Source organism: Tetrao urogallus, assembly GCF_951394365.1.
Source record: "Tetrao urogallus genome assembly, chromosome: 13".
NCBI classification, from domain to species: domain Eukaryota; kingdom Metazoa; phylum Chordata; class Aves; order Galliformes; family Phasianidae; genus Tetrao; species Tetrao urogallus.
Window position 1 is genome coordinate 7,322,360 of NC_136826.1, and position 18,282 is coordinate 7,340,641.

The window sequence follows — 18,282 nt, forward strand, 5'->3', positions numbered from 1 at the left end:
AATTGATCAGCACTATGCAAATCTCATCTTACTTTCTTGTGTAATGTTTAGTCTGTAACATTAGAAGACTGGGACACTGACCCCCTGGCATTGCTGCTTAGGCAAGAGATTCTTTTATCTCTCAGTGCATGGCAGATGTTATTAATGGAGTTGCATACTTGTCACCCAGAGGAGCATCCAAATATAGAGGCCAGCACGCAGAAACATTCACTGCACTTTGCTTTACTTCCAATGATCTGAACAGAAATGTTTACACACCTCCCCCACTACATCTAAACTGAGTTTCAAAAATGTTTTCATATTGAACAATCATTAAAACGTCACAAAGTGGTCCAATGAAGCATTTCACCTGAACCTGCTGTACTTCGCTGGACTACGGGGCTTCATTAAAACTATTCAGTGTCCATTTGATTTCAGTTTGCCCTTTCTGTTTCCCAAAAGCAAAAATAATTTGCACTTCAGAATATTCCATCTATTTTTCTGTGGTACTTAATGAAAATAGAAGCTCGGCAAGCTGAGCCAGGTGAATACTTGTAATGCAGATAGGAAGGTCATTAACACATGCTTAGATTGGTCAAACGATATGGGGAAAAGAGGATGAAATTTCCCCTGAGTAAAAACACTTCATCTGTGTTCAGCTTACAAGTGATCATTGTGTTTCTTTTTCTTTTTTGTTGAAAGAAAGAAAAATTATTCGAATCAAATTAGTTAAAACGATTTTTGTTCCAGGCTGAGCAGAACATTGTATTTCACCCCAGCCGTTTCCTTCTGGGTGCCTGTTTCATTCTGTCGGCTGTTTTGCTCTGCTCTGTGCAGCGCTACACACAACCAGCGCCAGGATGAGGTGTGCAGCCCAAGACCCTCCGTGGGTTCCACTGCAGCAACAGCCTCGGGCTTGGCAGTTATGGGCCCCAGCCCCCCTGCAGCACACTGCTGGCTGCACGCTGGCTGCTGCTCCACTGCTGCAGGCTGGGAGTGCCAGCAGGGTGGAAGCAAATGGCACAGAAGCCATCCAGTTGGATCCTGGATGAGCACATTTTAGGAAGACTCGCAAGGCTCCTGGACTACCTGTCATGAATGTTGTGGTTAAAATGATTGCAGTCTGGTTTGTATTTTTTCTAACCTTGTAATGTCACTTTAAGATGTGTCTTTCTGCACCTTGGAGGAAGAAGGCTGTCTCTTTTTCAGTCCTGTATCACCTTTCCCAGATCTATCACCCTCACCTTTCTCCTTCAATGCTTCAGGGAAAAAAAAAGAAAGTTTTTTCTTGTCTCTCAACCTTATTGACTAAACAGAGTTCAAAAGCAAATGCATAGCGCTGAGCTGCTTAATTTTTAACAGAGCTGGCAGCTCTCTAGTATTTTTCTCTGTGCCCCCTTTGCCTGCTTTTCAAAGGAGAAAAGCCCCACTTAATATACCTGCAGGCTTGGCTGAGAGCGTGGAAACAAGTGCTGCCACTTCCCAGCTTCCCCCAATTCTGGATTTCAAGGGCTGTCAGAAGAAAATTGTTGCTGCAAAGGAGTGAGCTGAATGTCTTCCTCTCCCTGAAATTGGATTGGCCACTCCCAACAAAAGGAAAAAGGTGCATCAGCCTTTTTTTACTGGGGCCTCTCATGGGAACACACAGAGGCTGAGGGCAGGCTGGGCTGCAGGGCTGCACGTGTGCAGGGATTGTGCGATGTCTGTGAGAAAGCTCTTCATCATTTGCTAATAATTGTGCAAGAACGGCCCAACGCAGTCAGTCTGTGTTCCACGCTTTTTCTTTTCTTTCATGTATCTCCCAGAAAAAGTCAGGTGTTTCTCTGTTGCCTGAAGAGACCTGAAGGACGGACTGGAGCATGGTGTGATAGCGGAGCACTTCATACTTGCTTTCTCCCAAAGCACTGCCTACAGCCAGACCTGGCAGCACACAGGAGGAAAGCAAAGGAATGGGCCTGAGGAGGAACACACTGAAATTACAGCTAGTTGGAGACAGGCTGTGTTTTATTCGCAGGTTTCTAAGCTTGCTTGGCTGGCCGAGGAGATGGAAAATCAAATTTTCTATTTTGGCTTTTCCTGAATGGGTTATCCTCCAAGGAGCTACACTGGAGCTAGATGTAACATGCAATGGAAAGCCAGTCCTAGCAGAATACCGAAGAATGCAAGCAAGGTGAAGGTTCTTTGCAGCCCTGCTTCTCCTATGTGGCTCAATCCTTTCACCTATTTGCAGTATTAATGCAAAGAAATTCCCATTTCTCACATCTGATGTCCAGCACAGATATTTCTGTGGCCCTTCCTTGCACTGAGGACCGTGTGTGACTCCCCTCTGCTGCCCTTAGATGAGCTCCGTCTCTCCAAGAGCTCCTTTGCTCTGACCTGGCACAGCCCAGCATGAATTAACCTCATCCTGAGGGCTGTCTCCCTCTTCAGACTAGTCTGGATCTGGTTAAAGTGACAGAGTATTGTTCCCATGGATCACCATGTATTTCTTAACTTCTGTGGAGATCACTGGGGACTCCTTTGATGTCAACTCATCCCTTGCAAGCCAAAGTAGGTCAAGCACAGAACTCCCTCTGCCTTTGATTTTAAACCAAATATGAAGAGCTGGCCTGATTACAGGGTAGGGCAACACATGCACCGTTAAGCGCTCTGGAGCTAATTCTCCCTAGTAACAGAAATTGAGGTACAGCCACCTCAGTGACATAATGGGGAGCACATGGCAACGCATACATGAATTCTGCATGCTCAGGGTCTCCTAGTTTGGTCCATGCCCAGGAGAGAGGGAATTTGAGGGAGCCTGTGAATAACTACTGCTTTTGCTACAGCTACTGCTAGCACTTTGCACTGCCCCTCTTAGAGATACAATGCAAGAGCTTTGGGGATCAAGACTCTTCAAGGGAATGTAATTTCAATTGACTAGAGCAGCAGGAACCCAAAGCAATATTAGCTGGAAGAGTCTTGACAGAGCACAGAAGAGAAACTTTGGGACAAAGGAGAAAGGAAAAGTGGTGAAGGAGGTTATTCATCCCGCTTTTTTCCGAATTAACTTATGCTCCTATACAACCTTCGCTCACAGCATGACGGTCAGAGCATGCTGACTGCCCCATAAAGGGCTCAGCAAGAACTCTGATACATGCAGATGACTTGAGCAAGGGTGAGAATGAAATGCAGCCTGCTTCCCCATAAATAGATTTGGGGATTTTTTGTTTATGTTTTGTTCTGAAACGGCTTTGTACTTCAGCCTGCAATAACTCTTTTCTCCCACGTTTCTCCTCCTTGGCTGGCTCAGATGTGCAGCCACCAGCTGTTTGCTACGATTGTTCCTTCTTCTTGCTCCCTTTCCTCCAAATTCTTTAGGACATTATTTTCTTGAACCTTTTCTCAATAAGAATTTAATCAAACAAAACAAAAACACAGCAACCTGCCGCTTCTTGGACAGTGTTTGATGTGTAAATATGTAAAGAAGGAGAGTTTTGAAAATGCAGTCAGCTGCCTCCCGGGGACTTGAGTCCTACAATGAGCCAACAGGACTCCACAGGGGAGATATGTGCTCCTGCAAGATGAAATTCCAGCTGCACTGGGAGCATGGGTGACCAGAGGCACAGCTAAGCCACTTCTTAAAGAGACATTTTTTGCATAGCAGTGCTATTCTGCTCTGGGCCAGACAGCAACTGCACAGTTTGGTGTGCCTGATTCCAGTACCAGCACTGCTACCAGCTCCCAGCCAGCAGCTCGGGGCTTTATTTGCCCTTTTGTTTCTGTAGAGCTGAGACAACGAATACCTCTGCTCCCTGCAGATACTCATCAGTTTTATGGCCGTATCAACCTTTGTGGGGAAATAGCTCCTACTTTTTGCACTCATTACTATGAAGCAAATACCTTACAAGTACAGTACTTTATGCCAGAAGTGCTGTGCTGGCTGCCAGTTAAGTGTATGGAAGATAATTCCAAAGAAAGCTTGCAGCAGTTCAGGTCTTCTAGCAGGTCAGGAGATACACTGCATATAAGCTGCTGTCCTGTAGGGCTCAGGCATATCACTAATTTTCTCCTACTTTTTAAGGGGTTCTTTTCTGCTGCTGTTATTACAGAATAAAATGCCCTGCAAAATTAATATAATGCAATTTGATGAGTAAGAGTTCTAGTGCTATTTATACTTTGTTTGTAGATAACATTTCACAACACTATTAACTTCCTCTACACCTAGTTCAAATTGGCAGTGATGGGTTTGTCACAGCACATAGCCACTTACCCTATCTGTGCTGCTCAGGAGAATTAACGATGTATTATTTTGAAGAGACTCACAGGAGAGGGGGCTGTATGCTTGCTTATAATTTCTTCTATTTGCAGGAAGAGACAAATGGCACTTATCTTCACATTCCAAAGCCTATTTAAATGATACCATTCAGAATGCACCTTCTTTCTCAGATGCAGTTCTGAAATTTAAAAGACATTCCCTGCCTTTTGGGGACTAATGCTGTTACTCAAAAAATAAATGCTACTCCTCAGTAATAGGAAGCTGCTTGATGTGCACGTAGTTGGCATGAGGCTGGGCAGGTGCTGGGCTGCTGCAGGCAGCGCCTTTTAGACATGATGCAAAACTGATGCTTCTACCAGCGTGTTGACCTGCAAACCAAGAGGATTGTTCCATGAAGTCTGTTAATACCAGCGTTCAAATTCTACCTTCAGTAATGCAGACTGCCTGGTTCTAAGCTGAGACATTGATCACCCCTCTCAGCTCAGAGGCGGTTCTGTTTCAGTGGTGGGCAAAGTAATGCCATGTAAAATATCTGCAGAGCATTTCGGCCTCCTGCTGAAGCTCCGAACAATTAGATCTGTTCAGGTGATGCCAGGACATCAGTCACACGAACTGGACATTAAGTGTCAGGTTATTTGTTTAGAAGTCAAGAGAAAAATTTAAATCTGCATTCAGGTTGTTTTTTGAATATAAAGCAAATTATGCCCAAATCTGAAAAAGAAGCAATCCATTTTCCCTAGCTGAAAGCATGAGGAAAAAAGCATTTTTCTGCAGTCGGATAAGCTTCAAGAACAAAATTTTCCTTTTTTGATCTCTTCCCACACTAAATCTGGGCTAAACGAGCCCATCCTTGGGTCGCATGCTCCAGATCCAGCTTGCTGGGTTAGTGCTGCAGAGGGAAGAGCCTGGCGAGGAAGAGAGCTTTCCTAGTTTTGAGTCATTCCTATCTACAGTCTGGGCAAGTACCTCCTTGTTTGCAGTGATTTGCTTAAAAACAGTGGCTTTCTTTGGCAGATATTTTCCATTTTGTGTCTCATTTCAGAGATGGCTTTTTTTCTTTTTTTTTAACCAGGAAAGAAGCACCTGCTGTTCATTTTTCCTGTGCTTCAGCAAGCATTACCTTTGCTGGTCAGTAACAGTCCTGCAGCTGCTGGCCTTTGCATACTCTTAAAAAGGGTGTTTTGCAATGAAATAATTAGTCCTGATTGAAGTCTTTATTGGGCTGATCTGAAATAAAGGCTGACAATGAGCACCATGCTAGGCAAGCACTGTGTGAGAGAGCCAGAACAACACACGCCTGTACATACAAGAGAGATGAAAGGCTTGTGCTGTACTTAATAGCATGGATGGTTTAATCCTGAAATAGCATCTTGCTCCTACAAACAAGATCTGTTTGTTTTTGATATGCCTATTTGTGGAATGGCTGCTCTTCGACTAAACATTCTCTTTCGCACGCAAACGCTAATATTTACCTTGACAAGATAATTTATTATCATTCTTAATTTTCTCTTCCTTTGGATGTTTCTGTTCTCTAACAAGACAGCAAAACCATTGTACGGATAAACAACCCTGAGGGAATAAATGGCCACAGTTTAACACATTCCTGCCCATCACTGAGCCACAGCAGCTGACCATGAGCAGGTTCCCAGCTCTCTACAGTCCTGTATCACACACTAGTTTAAGGGTTGTTTAAGTTGGTGTAAGCACTGAGCATTTTGAATAGGCCAAGTATGCCCAAGTAACAAGTTCTCCATTTGTTATGCATTATTCCTTTGTGAAAGGTGAAATGAGAAAAAAACAAATGCTGGAAGTTACATAGTGCAACAGCACATAAGTAATTCAAGAGAGGACAATTGAGAATATTTTTAGGTGTCAAGAAGAGAAAGAGAGAAAAATTCACCGTAGAAAAGAAAACAAACCTCCACCAACCACTTTACCTATCTCACTGCCTGAGCAAACCTCAGGAAATACAGAAGAAAGCAGAGCTAACATGCCGAACTCCCGCTGGGCCTCATGATTCTGTTTCTGTTCCCAAATTCACTGCATTAAAAGAGGCAGCAGATGTGCAAAGAGACAATGAGCTCTGTCTTCCGTCATCCCAGTGAGTGAGATCAGTGAATGTGATTCCAATGTCTATATTCCTTTTCTGACAAGTAAACCAGCCTCACTGCACTCCGTTTGCTTTGGATCCTCCTGAAAATGAGCCTATCCCTCAAATGCTCCCAGCAGATAAATGACAACACAAAAATACGAAATACAGACTTAGGCAGTATTTCTGTAGCAGGATGATGGAGAGACATGAAAGACAGAACAGCTCATCTGGTTCCTTCCGCCAGCACACTTGGGACTCTTCCTGTCCCAACAGGATGTTCCCCAGTGCTTTGCCCAAGCTACTTCTTAATCTCAAGGGATACAACTTCCACCACTTCTCTTGGGAAACTGTGCCCCCGGCTCCAGACCTTGCTCCTAGATATCCTCCCAAACTCCTATTGAAAGGCTCTTCACTTTCAAGCCGTTTCCGTGTCTGTCTGCAGACCATCCCAACAAAAAGATGCTGCGGTCTGAGGTGCAGCTGCTTGGTGGAAAGTTGTTTTAGATGACATGGTTTCAGCCTAACTCCTCATTGCATATCTCCATTCTATTGCCTCTATTCATATGGGTTGGTGCGAAACGGATCATCAGTGTTTCCTAAATGTGTTGTACGAGCTCATTGCAGGTAAACGTGGGACTTGTCCCTCCTTCCTACTGACTGAAAGAACAGCGTCACACGGAAAAAAAACCACAGCACTATCATTACAAACATCAAGTCCTTACCTGTCACTACCAGCTGCATGGTGAGGTTCTTGTACAGGCCATATTTTGCATTGCTCAGGACAATGGTGTAGTTCCCAGCATGCTTTGGTCTCACATCTCTTATGCCCAGCCTGTACTTCGCTGGGTCCGGCTCGTAGCAAGTTTGGTTATCCTTGATCAGTTTGCCATCTTTGTACCTGTTGTGAAAGGCCCAGCAAGGCTCATCATGTGCTCACGTGGCTGTTAGCCCTCAGAAAGCCTGACTGGTACCCAAATGAGAGTGGTTAAAGGGTCATCCTTCAGAAACAGCACTGGAGACAGAACAGGAACCCCTGCTTGAATTGGGCTTCTACTCCCATGCTCTTTCACACTAAGATTGAGTAGCATCTGCAGTGCTACAGGAAAAAGATATTTAAATGAATCTGAGTTATCAGTGCTTCTTGTACGCTCAACTATCATCAGAAATGCAAATGGAGCTGCCCTCAAATTGTTGTGGACTGCAGACATCAACTTGCACGTGCAATACTAAGTGCAATAAGTGATGGGTTAGCCCAAATTTGTATCATCAGTTTTAAAACAAGATATTAATTAATCATAACTGTTTTTCAGCATGTATGAATGATCCTTTACTATTTACGAAAAAGCCAGTCTGTGTTAGGGAGAGTTTAGAGTCAACAGACAGGTCAGTGAGGAATTTGCAGCCCTGAACCATCGCTAACACTGGGTTGAGCGAGGCTCCATGACCTTCTCCTGCTTGCTGCTAACCCACAGTTGGGTTATGAATATGAAATAGGGCAGACTTTGCCACACACAGAGCTTCAGACTTGGTGGAAGGAGAAGCTGGGGTACGTGTCCTGCTGTCTGAGCATGCTGAAAGCCTCCTCTGCAGTCATTCAAACTGTGCTGAAAGACCTCCAACGTCAACATCTGCTGCATGTGGGGAAGGAGGCTCTGCTGGTCCCAGCTGCCACAGAGCTGCCGCATGCTGGGCCCTGGGAACAAAGCCTGGCAGGAGAAAGGAGGTGCTCCCTCTCAACTCCCAGGATGGTTTCTGTCTCCTAAAAACCAGAGGCAATTAAAAATAGCTCTTGGCATGCAGAGGTCAGTGATTTGACTGACATCAGAGAATTTCTTGTGAGTTTGCTGCTAGGAAAAGCCAGCAAACCCATCCCTGAGCAACACCTTTTGCTGGCTGGCAGGCCATCCTGAGCAGCACTCAGCTGGCCAGGTATGGCACTGGGGAGTGTTGCCAAGCCTCCTGCTCAGCTGAGACAGGCAGAACTGCTCATGGTGAGTGAGGTGGGGCTGGGAAAGAGCCCTGTGAAATAGGGCATGGAGAAAGTGGCAGGGCTGAGGACAAGTGATTTAAGGGCAATGAGAGAAATGAATGTCTCCTGCACTCACTGATGTGTTGGCTGCTTTTCACCTAATCCATCACAGTCCAGGTGGAGCTTTTACAGTGCCTAGGAGGAGTTACTGGCATTGCTGGTGGGACCAATTGGAGTAAATTATTTAAAAGATAAGAAGAGAAATATTTTTTCATGTTAATAGTGTGTCCTGCAGCTTTCTGCTGTGCCCTGCATCCTTGCAGACTAGCCACCACTAAAGGCTAATAAGCTGGCAACCCTTCCCCCTTAGATTTTTACTGTTCCAAACAGTTCTGTGTCCAGTGTAAACAAAACCTCTATTTTTTCTGTAGGAACCTTTTTGTTTGCATGACTAAAGGGGAAAAATAGCATGGGAAAGAGATACAGCTTATCACCTCCACACAGCACACAGCAGCACAGAAAGGAGAAACAACTCCTTGGGTGAGCTATGAGGCCATGGCTGTGAGTGCTCCCAACTTGTACCTGCTGTCAGTGAAGCAACAGTGAAAATCTGCTCCAGACAGGAGCCTCAACAAGGCCATGTCTGCTTTTGCTCCAGGTACTCACCAGGCAACAGTTGGGCGAGGAAAGGCATCCACCTTTGCAGCCAGTTTCAGTGACTTGTGTCCTGATGTAATCTCATAGTAAAGCCCTTTCTTGTGTGACACCTCAAGGAAAGGTTTGTCTTGAAAGAGAAACAAAGAGAAAGACAAGGAATGGCAGATTTGCCACAGTGCAGTGCTCGTATCTTCACACAGTGCTCTGCCTATCCTTGATCTTTTGCAGCTGCAGATGTGCAGAAGATGGAAACAACCAAATGGAACGCCAGCCTGGTAGAGCAGTTTGACTGCACAGCTCTGGCACAGTCAGTGAATTATATCTCCACATGAAGGACTTTTTATTTAATGGAGAGAATTAGCAGCTGCTGTGCCCCTGCTGCAGCATGTCTAAGTGCTGGGGTATGCTGTTCTGTGAATGGCAGCCTGACAGATTTTCCAGGGCATCAGCAACCACTCTCAGAGCTGCCTTTTCTAAGTAGCTCAGTCCCAGTTCATCCATACCCTCAGATGTAGCAGTCTTGAGCTCTGTGATGTTTTTTTGAAAACATCGTTCTGGATGCTGACTCTCTCATAGAATTATTACAGATTATTAATGTTTTAAGTAGTTGTCATTCTTCCTAACAGCATTGAGGTATCAGCAGATTTGGTAATGTGGCATTATTCTTAGGTTACACTAAAAGTATAGTCTTGGTTCTTGGGACTGACGGTTTAGCTGCAGAACTTACCGTACACCGTAACGGTGACATTAGCTTCCAGCTTCGTTACATTGAATGTTTTGCATATGTATAGGCCTCCATCTTCCATGGTGACATTTTCAATTGTCAGGCTGCTGCCAACCTTGTACACGGGTTCACTCTGGTCCATTGTTCTCCTGGGGGAAGGGTGCTGGAAGTCAGCAGAAAAAGAGGTCAAAAAGGGGCATAATTGGGATCGCTCTGTTTACCCTTACAAAGTCTGCCAGTCAAGAAAAGCAGTGATTCATATCAAAATTATCGTAGCTCCCCATCACGGAAGTAAATATTATAAAATATTATAAGCAGGAAGAGCTCTTGTGTGAGCTCTCGTTATCAAGTTTAATGGGAAAGAGGCAGTGGAACTATGGCATGTCTCTGCTGAAACCTGGGCATGCAGGTAAGCCATGGGACACTGCAAAGATCATCCCTGCTCACAGCCCACATCCCAGGGATCTCACTGCAAAACTGCCATCATCTCCTGTAGGGTCACTGCTGTGCCTTTTTCGGGGTCACTGTCAGTTTTCTTGTCTTAGAAAGAAAGCCTACTTTCCAAAAGAATAACAGATATATTATGATAGCCAAATGCCAATGCAAATTCCTGAAGAATTTGAGAAAGCATTTTATTATTCTGATTGGATTTTTGATCCCATATATTTGGCCAAGAAATTTTGCATTTAAAATGTTAGAAATCTAAGGAGGTTTCATAAAGAAGTAACTCTCCTCCATCATGTGGGTTTCAAGAAACAGAATTCAGTAACACTGGAATTTAGAAGCTTGCACTTCCATAAACTCTATTTTTTCTGTAGTTTCTTCACAAAATCAAACATTCTTTTGCTAAGTAAACAAAATAAGTCCAAAATAATCAAATTTTAGGGGGCACATTTTACACTGTTCCGAGAGGCTTAGATGCTCCTTTGAAATGTATATTTTGCACAATTAAAATAGAAAGCAATCATTTTAATTCTGAACATCAAATAGAACCATGAGTACTGTATTGGATGAATGAACTGATCTGGAAATACCCCTTCTCTCTGGTTTTCCTTAGGAGAACTGGAAGGTTTCAGTACATCAAAGTGTCACGTGGCTCTACATCAAATTCAGCATTTCTGTATTGCATTCCACAGAAAGCTCAAGAACTGACTTTCAGAATTTAAATTTAATTATTCGGTGAGGTCTGAGCAGATACAAGTGGCTTTTGTTTCATTTCCCCTACTTAATAAGTGCCAAGATGGGTGAGCAGATTGATAGCTTGCACCCTTCATGACTGCCCTTGAGACTTAAGTTGTGAGCTGGGAAGAGGCCGCAAGTAATGCGACAGAAATTGTTCCAAGAGGAAAGATCTCCTGGCTTTTCTCGCAAGCACATATATAGCATGAGATTTGCAGTTTAATTTACAGGCTCAAGATAGTAGATACATTTTAGATTCATTCAAACTGAAAATACAATCAGTTGTAGGCATAGAAATGGTTGGCTGTATTTCAGAACAGCTAGTAGCCAGTGTGCTCAGCACCATGAACATCTTTCTTTTGGGTAGGAGACTGCATCAAAGCAGAATCCTGAATTCTCATCAACTCACTCTCCCCCTAGGACACGTCCATACGAATTCGATGCGCCCGTTGATGAAGGTTTCTGCTTTGCATTCCAAATAGAGAGTTTCTCCAACCAGCAGTTTTTTGGGAGTTGCTTTCAAAGCCAGGTTCTGTGCTCTGCCCTCTGAAAGGAAAAAAGCAAAAGTATAAGCACACAGCACTCCATGCATAAATGACACTTGAGGTAGTAACCACACTCTGAATGCCCCTCCAGCATCTGCTCCTTTCAGTTTATAAAGCACTTCATCTTCTTCTGCAGTTTCTATGGAAACTTTTGAAAACACGCACGTAAGGAGCAGCGAGGTCAGCTGAATAAACGCCTGAACATCAGCCGATCAAAGCGGTCAGATGTGGGGACACTCATTTATGAACGATTTTTCTTGCTTTCGCCATGTTTGGCTCCAGCCCTCAAAGCCCAAACATTCTGATACCATTCTTGTACTTCTTCTTTCCTAAGAAAAGAAGATTCAGAAGTGACTCAACATTTTCATTTCTCCTGCCCCTGATGGCCAGGTACCTCTCCTTTTTGAATGGGACCACCAGATCTCAGTCTTTTGTATTTACTGATGTCTCAAATGCATCAGCTCTGAAAAAGCCTTCTTCAAGGCCGTGCCTCTTAGTCTGTGGAGCAGCATAGTAAATACAATTCTGACCACTGCACAGCAATACATTACAGAGAAAGGTCTTGCAGGTGTGCTTGGGGGCTAGATAAGGATGTCCTCATGGCTTTTTTTTTTTAGCTTTGCATTCACAATTTTAGTAATAAATAATCACTGCTCCAGCAATGAAAGAAAAACAGAAAGAGAGATTTACAGGATCTTTATTTGGCTGCCACACAAATTCATTGTTATTTAAAGCTGAGTGCTAATTGCATAGAAGGATGCTATAATCTAATGGGAATGAAGTCACAATCTCTCCTTGTGAAAAATACAACGTACAAAGAAAGAAAGAGAATACATTGAAAAGAAAAATAAATTAGAAGTGAATTTTAATTAATCTCCAGCATTTCAAAATTTAATGATTGGTAGCTGCAAATTTGGATATAAATTCTGAGTTGAAGGTCAACCGTAAATACAAGGGAAAAGACAGAGTAAATCACCATGAGAAACAGGATAAAAAAGCAAATATATGAATATGTTAATGAGGTTTTTATACCATGATCTCATGTGTTTAATGACCAGAAACAAAAAGAAATCTAATGTTTTGTTTATTCTAAATTGGCATTTGCTTTAGTGTAAATACTGCTCTATCCAAGCAAACAAAGCTGTGGTGAGGTTTGAATAAAATGCTCCTGTTCTGTACCACCTCAACACCTGGCAGTTTGAGTGGATCAGGCAAGTTCTATTGAATAGGAAACAAGGGGAAGAATCAGTTTGCTGTAAGTGCTGCAGTTTGGATGTGCTACAGATACATAACAATTAGATATATCAAATATTCCTAGGGCTAGCCAATAAATAATAGCCGGGGGATTAGCAATGAAGCAGAAATACTGTGGTCATTCCTTGGCACACAGCAATCACTCACCCAGTTTGTGTACGAGGTAATAGGATGAGAACACACTTCCAGTGATGTTTGCAGTGCATGCGAGTACTCCAGAATAAGCAAAAGAATGAGAGGGGATGACAAATCCTCTTTTTGGGTCCCACACCATCTTCCTGAAGTCTAGCTTTTCAAGATGAGGATACTGAAAGAGAGCAGGCAATAGGAGGTGGCTGAGACATTCCCTTTCTCCTCAGGTCATCAGGCCAAGCAGCCAAAGCTGTTCTGCTTTATTACTAGGGAGATATTTGACCTTTCAGAGTGGTTGGTCTCATTCCACACACATCTCAGGCAACAACAACATGTACAAATAGGAGAGTCCTCCCTGAGGTACAACTGTCTGAAATCCAAAACTTGGACATCGTAACTGGGGCTCTTGATTCAGTAGCCCCAAACCTCTCAGACCTTATGCAAGATGTGCCGCCCACTGTAAATCCGGTTTCCCTCATCTCTTTACTGCAAGTAATTTTGCCTGTCTTATGGAAGCTTTGCAGGGTAACCTTTTTGGAAGTGTCTAGGAACAAAATCTTGCTTTATGCACTACGGGTATGCACCATGCATTTTTCTCAAAACACCATTCTCTGATTTTATGATTAACATAGTAGCACAGACATTAGTTGTCCTAGATTCCTAAATATTTGTATTGTTCTGTGATTCTTGAAAAGAAGAATCATAATGTTGCTCTTCATCTTTTGTGTGCAACACACAATTTATTCTTCTGCCTCCAAACAAACAGTATTCCTGTATTAGCAGTGTGGTTTAAATTGGATTCAGTTTAAATAACTCCTCTTCTGATGAAATTTCAGCTCCAGGCTTTGAGAGCTGATGCTCATACCTATCCTGGGAACCTGGGAACACACTGTTGGTTGGGATGGCATTGCTTATGTCCCTTATTACTAAGTACTCAATACAGAATAAAGACCATGGAAGTAAGAGTTTGGGGCAGATGCTGGTGGCATTGCTTTGGGATGGCAGGCATGGCTTTCTTCTGGAGCAGCAGTTCTTTTCTGACAGTCATAAGAAACATGGATTTTGGGAAGATGCTTTCAAAGTAATTGAGCTGTGCAGAGCCATTAGGAAAATTGAGGAAAAGCTGCAGAACGAGATCTGAGACCTGGGGCTTAATTGTGCTTTAACACCCATGAAGGTCAAAGCTGTAAGTGGCAAACGCACACTGAGCCAAATCAGTGACTAAACAGATCTGACAGGATTGAAAACGCTTTTTTGCCCAGAATTAAAATCATATTAAGCAAAACTAAAAGTTCGAGTCTTGTGTCTCAGCACTGTTTCTTAATAACAGAGAACGATGTGCAGAGTTAGCCGGGATCTGTTTGGTATTAGTGAGTGGTACCTTTCCCCATACATATTTAAAGGCCAGAGAGTGCAATGATTTTAAAGTATAATGGTAACATAAGGAACTTAATTTACGGTGGGAAAAATACATTTTCTAAAAGAATAATAATATGTGATAAAGATGAATTTCATGGTTTGGCAGCTCCGCTCCCTGATGGTGAGAGGAAGGGGAAGAAAAAATAACCCTACTCAGGAGGCCCTTTTCAACACTACACACATATTAAACATCTCCATAGAATATTCAAAAATATATATTTAAACAACCAAACAAAAAACGTCAGTGCTGCTTGAAGGAAATCACAGCGGCTTTCCTCCCTTTGAAGTTCGCTGTCTATAGGAGATTAAATTTGGAAGCAGAGGATGTTCTAAATCTGTCCGCTCGCCTCGCTCACCTCTCGTCCCACAGCCGCACCTCCGCCCCTCTCCACCCCGCTTCCCCTGCGCATGGGAAGCCGCCGCCTCGGCTCCACGCGGCCGTCGGATCCCCAGGATCCCCAGACGGGCTGTGCTAGAGGTGACTTTCTGGCTGCTGGAACTGGCACACGGCTCCTGAGAGCGTTCCTGTGGGAGCGGCGCTCAGCATCCCATCCCTCCCTGTGCCCTGCTGCTCCCCATTGCAGGGGAAGACTCTGTGGGGGACAGTTTTCTCTGCAATTCAACAGGGAGATTTCAGTGGAGATTTCATTTCTCTAGCAGCTTGCCTCAAGGTAAAGGACTGCGTTTGAAGAAATTACCAGGGGAGAGTTTAGCTGGTACACAGGAGAGCCGAGTTGCCTGTAAATAAGGGGATAAATCAGGGAGCTCCAAGGCCCTGTTCAGGCTCATGTGACTCTATTCCAGCAGTGAATTTGGTTGAAGTAGGCTCACGTAAGATGGGGATGTTTCATTTTTATAGCCAAGGAGAAGGTGATAACAGTTATCCAGGCCGAAGTGATAAGCTATAAATGGAGAGCAGCCTTATCCCCCCACTTTTAATCCCTACTGACAAAACTTAAAAATAGAGATCTGCTAAAGCAATAAGGCTTGTGCTGTCCCTGTGCACGTCTGCTGGAAATTCGCCATTGCTTTCTGCAGGAGCTGGAGCTCTGTATCAGGCCTCTGTGTTCCGTGTGCTGGCTCTCAGGAGGAGACGCCCAACACCCAGGAGAGGCAGAGCCCCTCAGACCAGAGCCAGGCGTCACGAATCTGCGTTCCCTGCTGGCACACCACCTTCAGCAACACAGCATCACATCTCACACCCTTCCAGAACAGATCGTGGAAAAGGGGCAGCGGCAGAGGCAGCAGGGCAATGGAGAGGCACATCACCTCCTGGGCAAAAGGCAGGATTGGAGCTAGGAGACCCATGTTCTTTTCCTTCTTCTGAGATAGACATATTTCTGAAGTGGTTCTGAAGCTCTTTAACTGAGCAATTACATCCCTATTGACTGAAGAAGCCCAGAACCCTAAATTTCTATTTTTATTCCACAGACCATTCTGCAACCTTGACATTCAGGTGTGGCTGCTGCTGAAGGAAGTAGCCACTTATTTCTAAGATCAAAACTTGGTTTTAAGTTCTGAAATCAAGCAGAAATGGGCAACAGTTCTGAGAGGTTCACGATATAAAATTGATAAGCTTTAATGGAGGAACATCAAACTATGACATGTGAAGAACATTTGATAAACTCAACCGAATCCCACCAACAGCCTTATGCACAGTTCACTACTAATACACTGTGATGGCAGTGCTTCCAGATGATTACTGCCTTTTCTATTTCCTTCTGAAACATACCTAGCTTCATCAATTTTATTTTTCACATTTACCCACTGTGATGGCACTGCAGACCTCTGAATTGTCTGAATTTCTCCAAACCAGCCACTTACCTTGGTAAGTATGGGTCTGATATCTGGAGAAGTGACTTGGCAGGGGATAACAACTGTTTTCTTAGTCTTTAGAATGTAGATGATTTTGGGATGCTCCGGGTGAAACTCCACAAATGGATTTCTGTCGTCTGCAGAGAGAAGAACACTGGTTTGCAGAACCATTCCTTTGCTGATCAGAGCCCACTGTTACACATGACAGGACATCCAGTGACATCTCGAATATCCTATTTTTAACCTCATTTTGCTAGTTTGTAGCACAATCATACTAAAAAGAAATAAAAATCCTTTTCCTATCCATTCCCCACCTGTAACAATGCAGTTAATAACTGGCTCCACAGGTCTCCATGGCACATGGGTTAGTTCTTTCCTCGATGCTCTGAATTTCTTTCACAGCTGCTATTACACTGCAGCACATCAGAATTCCACAGCAATTAAGTGTTACCATAAGGGTACAGATTAACACAGAAGTAACTTGGTCACACCTTTAGGGAGCTGTAGGATTTTCTACGCATTTGCCACGGTAAATCAGACAGGATATACATATATCATAGAAATAAATAATAATCAGAGGAGTTTAATTTAATAAAGCTTCTGAGCCTTACTGATTTTTCATTGTATGGATACAGTGATGGTCATCAGAAGATTAAAAGAATGTGAGACCATCAAGCAGTCAAGATTTTTGTAAAAAAATTCTTTAACTTGATATCCTACGGTATAAAGTTTCAAATGCCATTCAGCTAATCCAAAGCTGACTACAGCATGCAATGTAGGCAACCAGCCATTTTGCTTTGGAGTATGCTGTTGACAAGACAGTATATGGATGCCATACAGTAACCTCAACCTGCCTAGAACCTGCCTCTGAACGAGCCTTGCATCCTCCTGCTGTGTTTCCTTTCTAATTCCTGATGTAATATTGAGGGATTTTTATAGAGTAAAAAAATCCATTACTAATTGCCTGGAGGATCTAGCTACGCTCTTGTGGCTCCTTGTGTCCCCTCTTTGTAGGACGCTGGTCTGAGCTGCCTGCATGGAGTGCAGCATCTTCAGTAAATGCTGCTCACTGTCCAGATGCCTCGTGAACACAAAAAGCAAAGCCACAGGCTGTGTTTAGGAGTCTGATCAGTGCCATTGCCGTGCTCTGCCACCACTGTTCCAGTCCAGCTGACCACGACCCCTTTGCCTAAGTGCATTCTCTCACTTTGCATCTAGGGCTGTTGTGGCAGCTGTTCTGTGATTAAAGAAAGCCTCAGTTGAACTAAGTGTTAGGGTAAGGCTATCTGTGCGTCCCTTTAGCCCCTGTTTTATTGTATCAGAGCTCTCTCCTTCATCTGTCAGAAGAACTGAGAATGTTCTTAAATCTCCAGGAAAAGATGATAAAATATTTCTCTAACATTTTTAGCTAGTGAGGAAATAGCTCTGTAATTGAAATGTTCAAAATTCCAAGTACTCCATTCTGAGAGTTCCCTATTTTGGCTGTTATTGACAAGGGGTTCAAATAAATGGCGAAAGCCTCCCAAATTTCTCCTTTCCAGTAACCCATGTGTTGGCAAACAGTGCTTTGCTTCAAATCAAGGGGGATCCATTTTCTGTTTAAAACAAGTGTTCACCCTTTGGGCAGCAGGGAGCAGTTGTATTCTGTGCTGGTCTACCTGTCATTAAATAGGAGTGAAGTACTCAAGTATGTTGCAAGGGTCAAACGCACTGCAAAGAAGTGCTACAGTTATGTTATAGCTGCCAGTTTACACCATTTCACTTAAGTGCATTAAATTAAGCTTTGATGGTGAGAGACTTTTAGGCTTTGAAAAGAGAAAATTTGTCACTGGCTGGGCAGCACATCCCTCTTCACATCATCTCTCAGCTCTGGGAGTTTTGGTCTCCTGCTAGAAATCAGTGCTGCTTATTGGTGACCTGTAGAGTAGTTTGAATGCAGAGTGTGAGGTTTGGATTTGCTTGTCCATTCCAAAATACAACTCCACTGGCAAAGGAAAACAGAAGTGGTTTATCTCACTCACTTTGTCTTTGTTACCCCACGACTGTTAACTTGTCTGGGAATAGGTCATTCATATGGAGATATCAGCGTTCATTTCTTTGCTAATGACAACAGTCCCTGCTTAAGGAATGCCATGGAAATGTGTGGGTGCACTCACTTGGAATCAATCGCAAAGAACAAACTGGATGTGGAGTTGGAGTTCGTGCTCTCCACAGCCCAGAACAGTTTTCCTCACAAAAACATGAAGCGTGAGAAGTAAGGAC

At 43.5% G+C, this 18,282-nt stretch overlaps 1 protein-coding gene across 1 annotated transcript in view; it reads right to left on the minus strand.

Annotated features, from left to right (window-relative positions):
* LOC306951489 (vascular endothelial growth factor receptor kdr-like) overlaps window positions 1-18,282 on the minus strand; it is a gene marked incomplete at both ends in the record, with an annotated part of 114,534 nt that overhangs the window by 53,444 nt on the left and 42,808 nt on the right. The window contains 6 exons of the mRNA XM_079541992.1: window positions 7,049-7,224; window positions 8,962-9,079; window positions 9,680-9,839; window positions 11,265-11,401; window positions 12,802-12,961; window positions 16,030-16,157. Of these exons, the coding sequence (XP_079398118.1) occupies window positions 7,049-7,224; window positions 8,962-9,079; window positions 9,680-9,839; window positions 11,265-11,401; window positions 12,802-12,961; window positions 16,030-16,157 (879 nt within the window). The remainder of the gene's footprint in view (window positions 1-7,048; window positions 7,225-8,961; window positions 9,080-9,679; window positions 9,840-11,264; window positions 11,402-12,801; window positions 12,962-16,029; window positions 16,158-18,282) is intronic.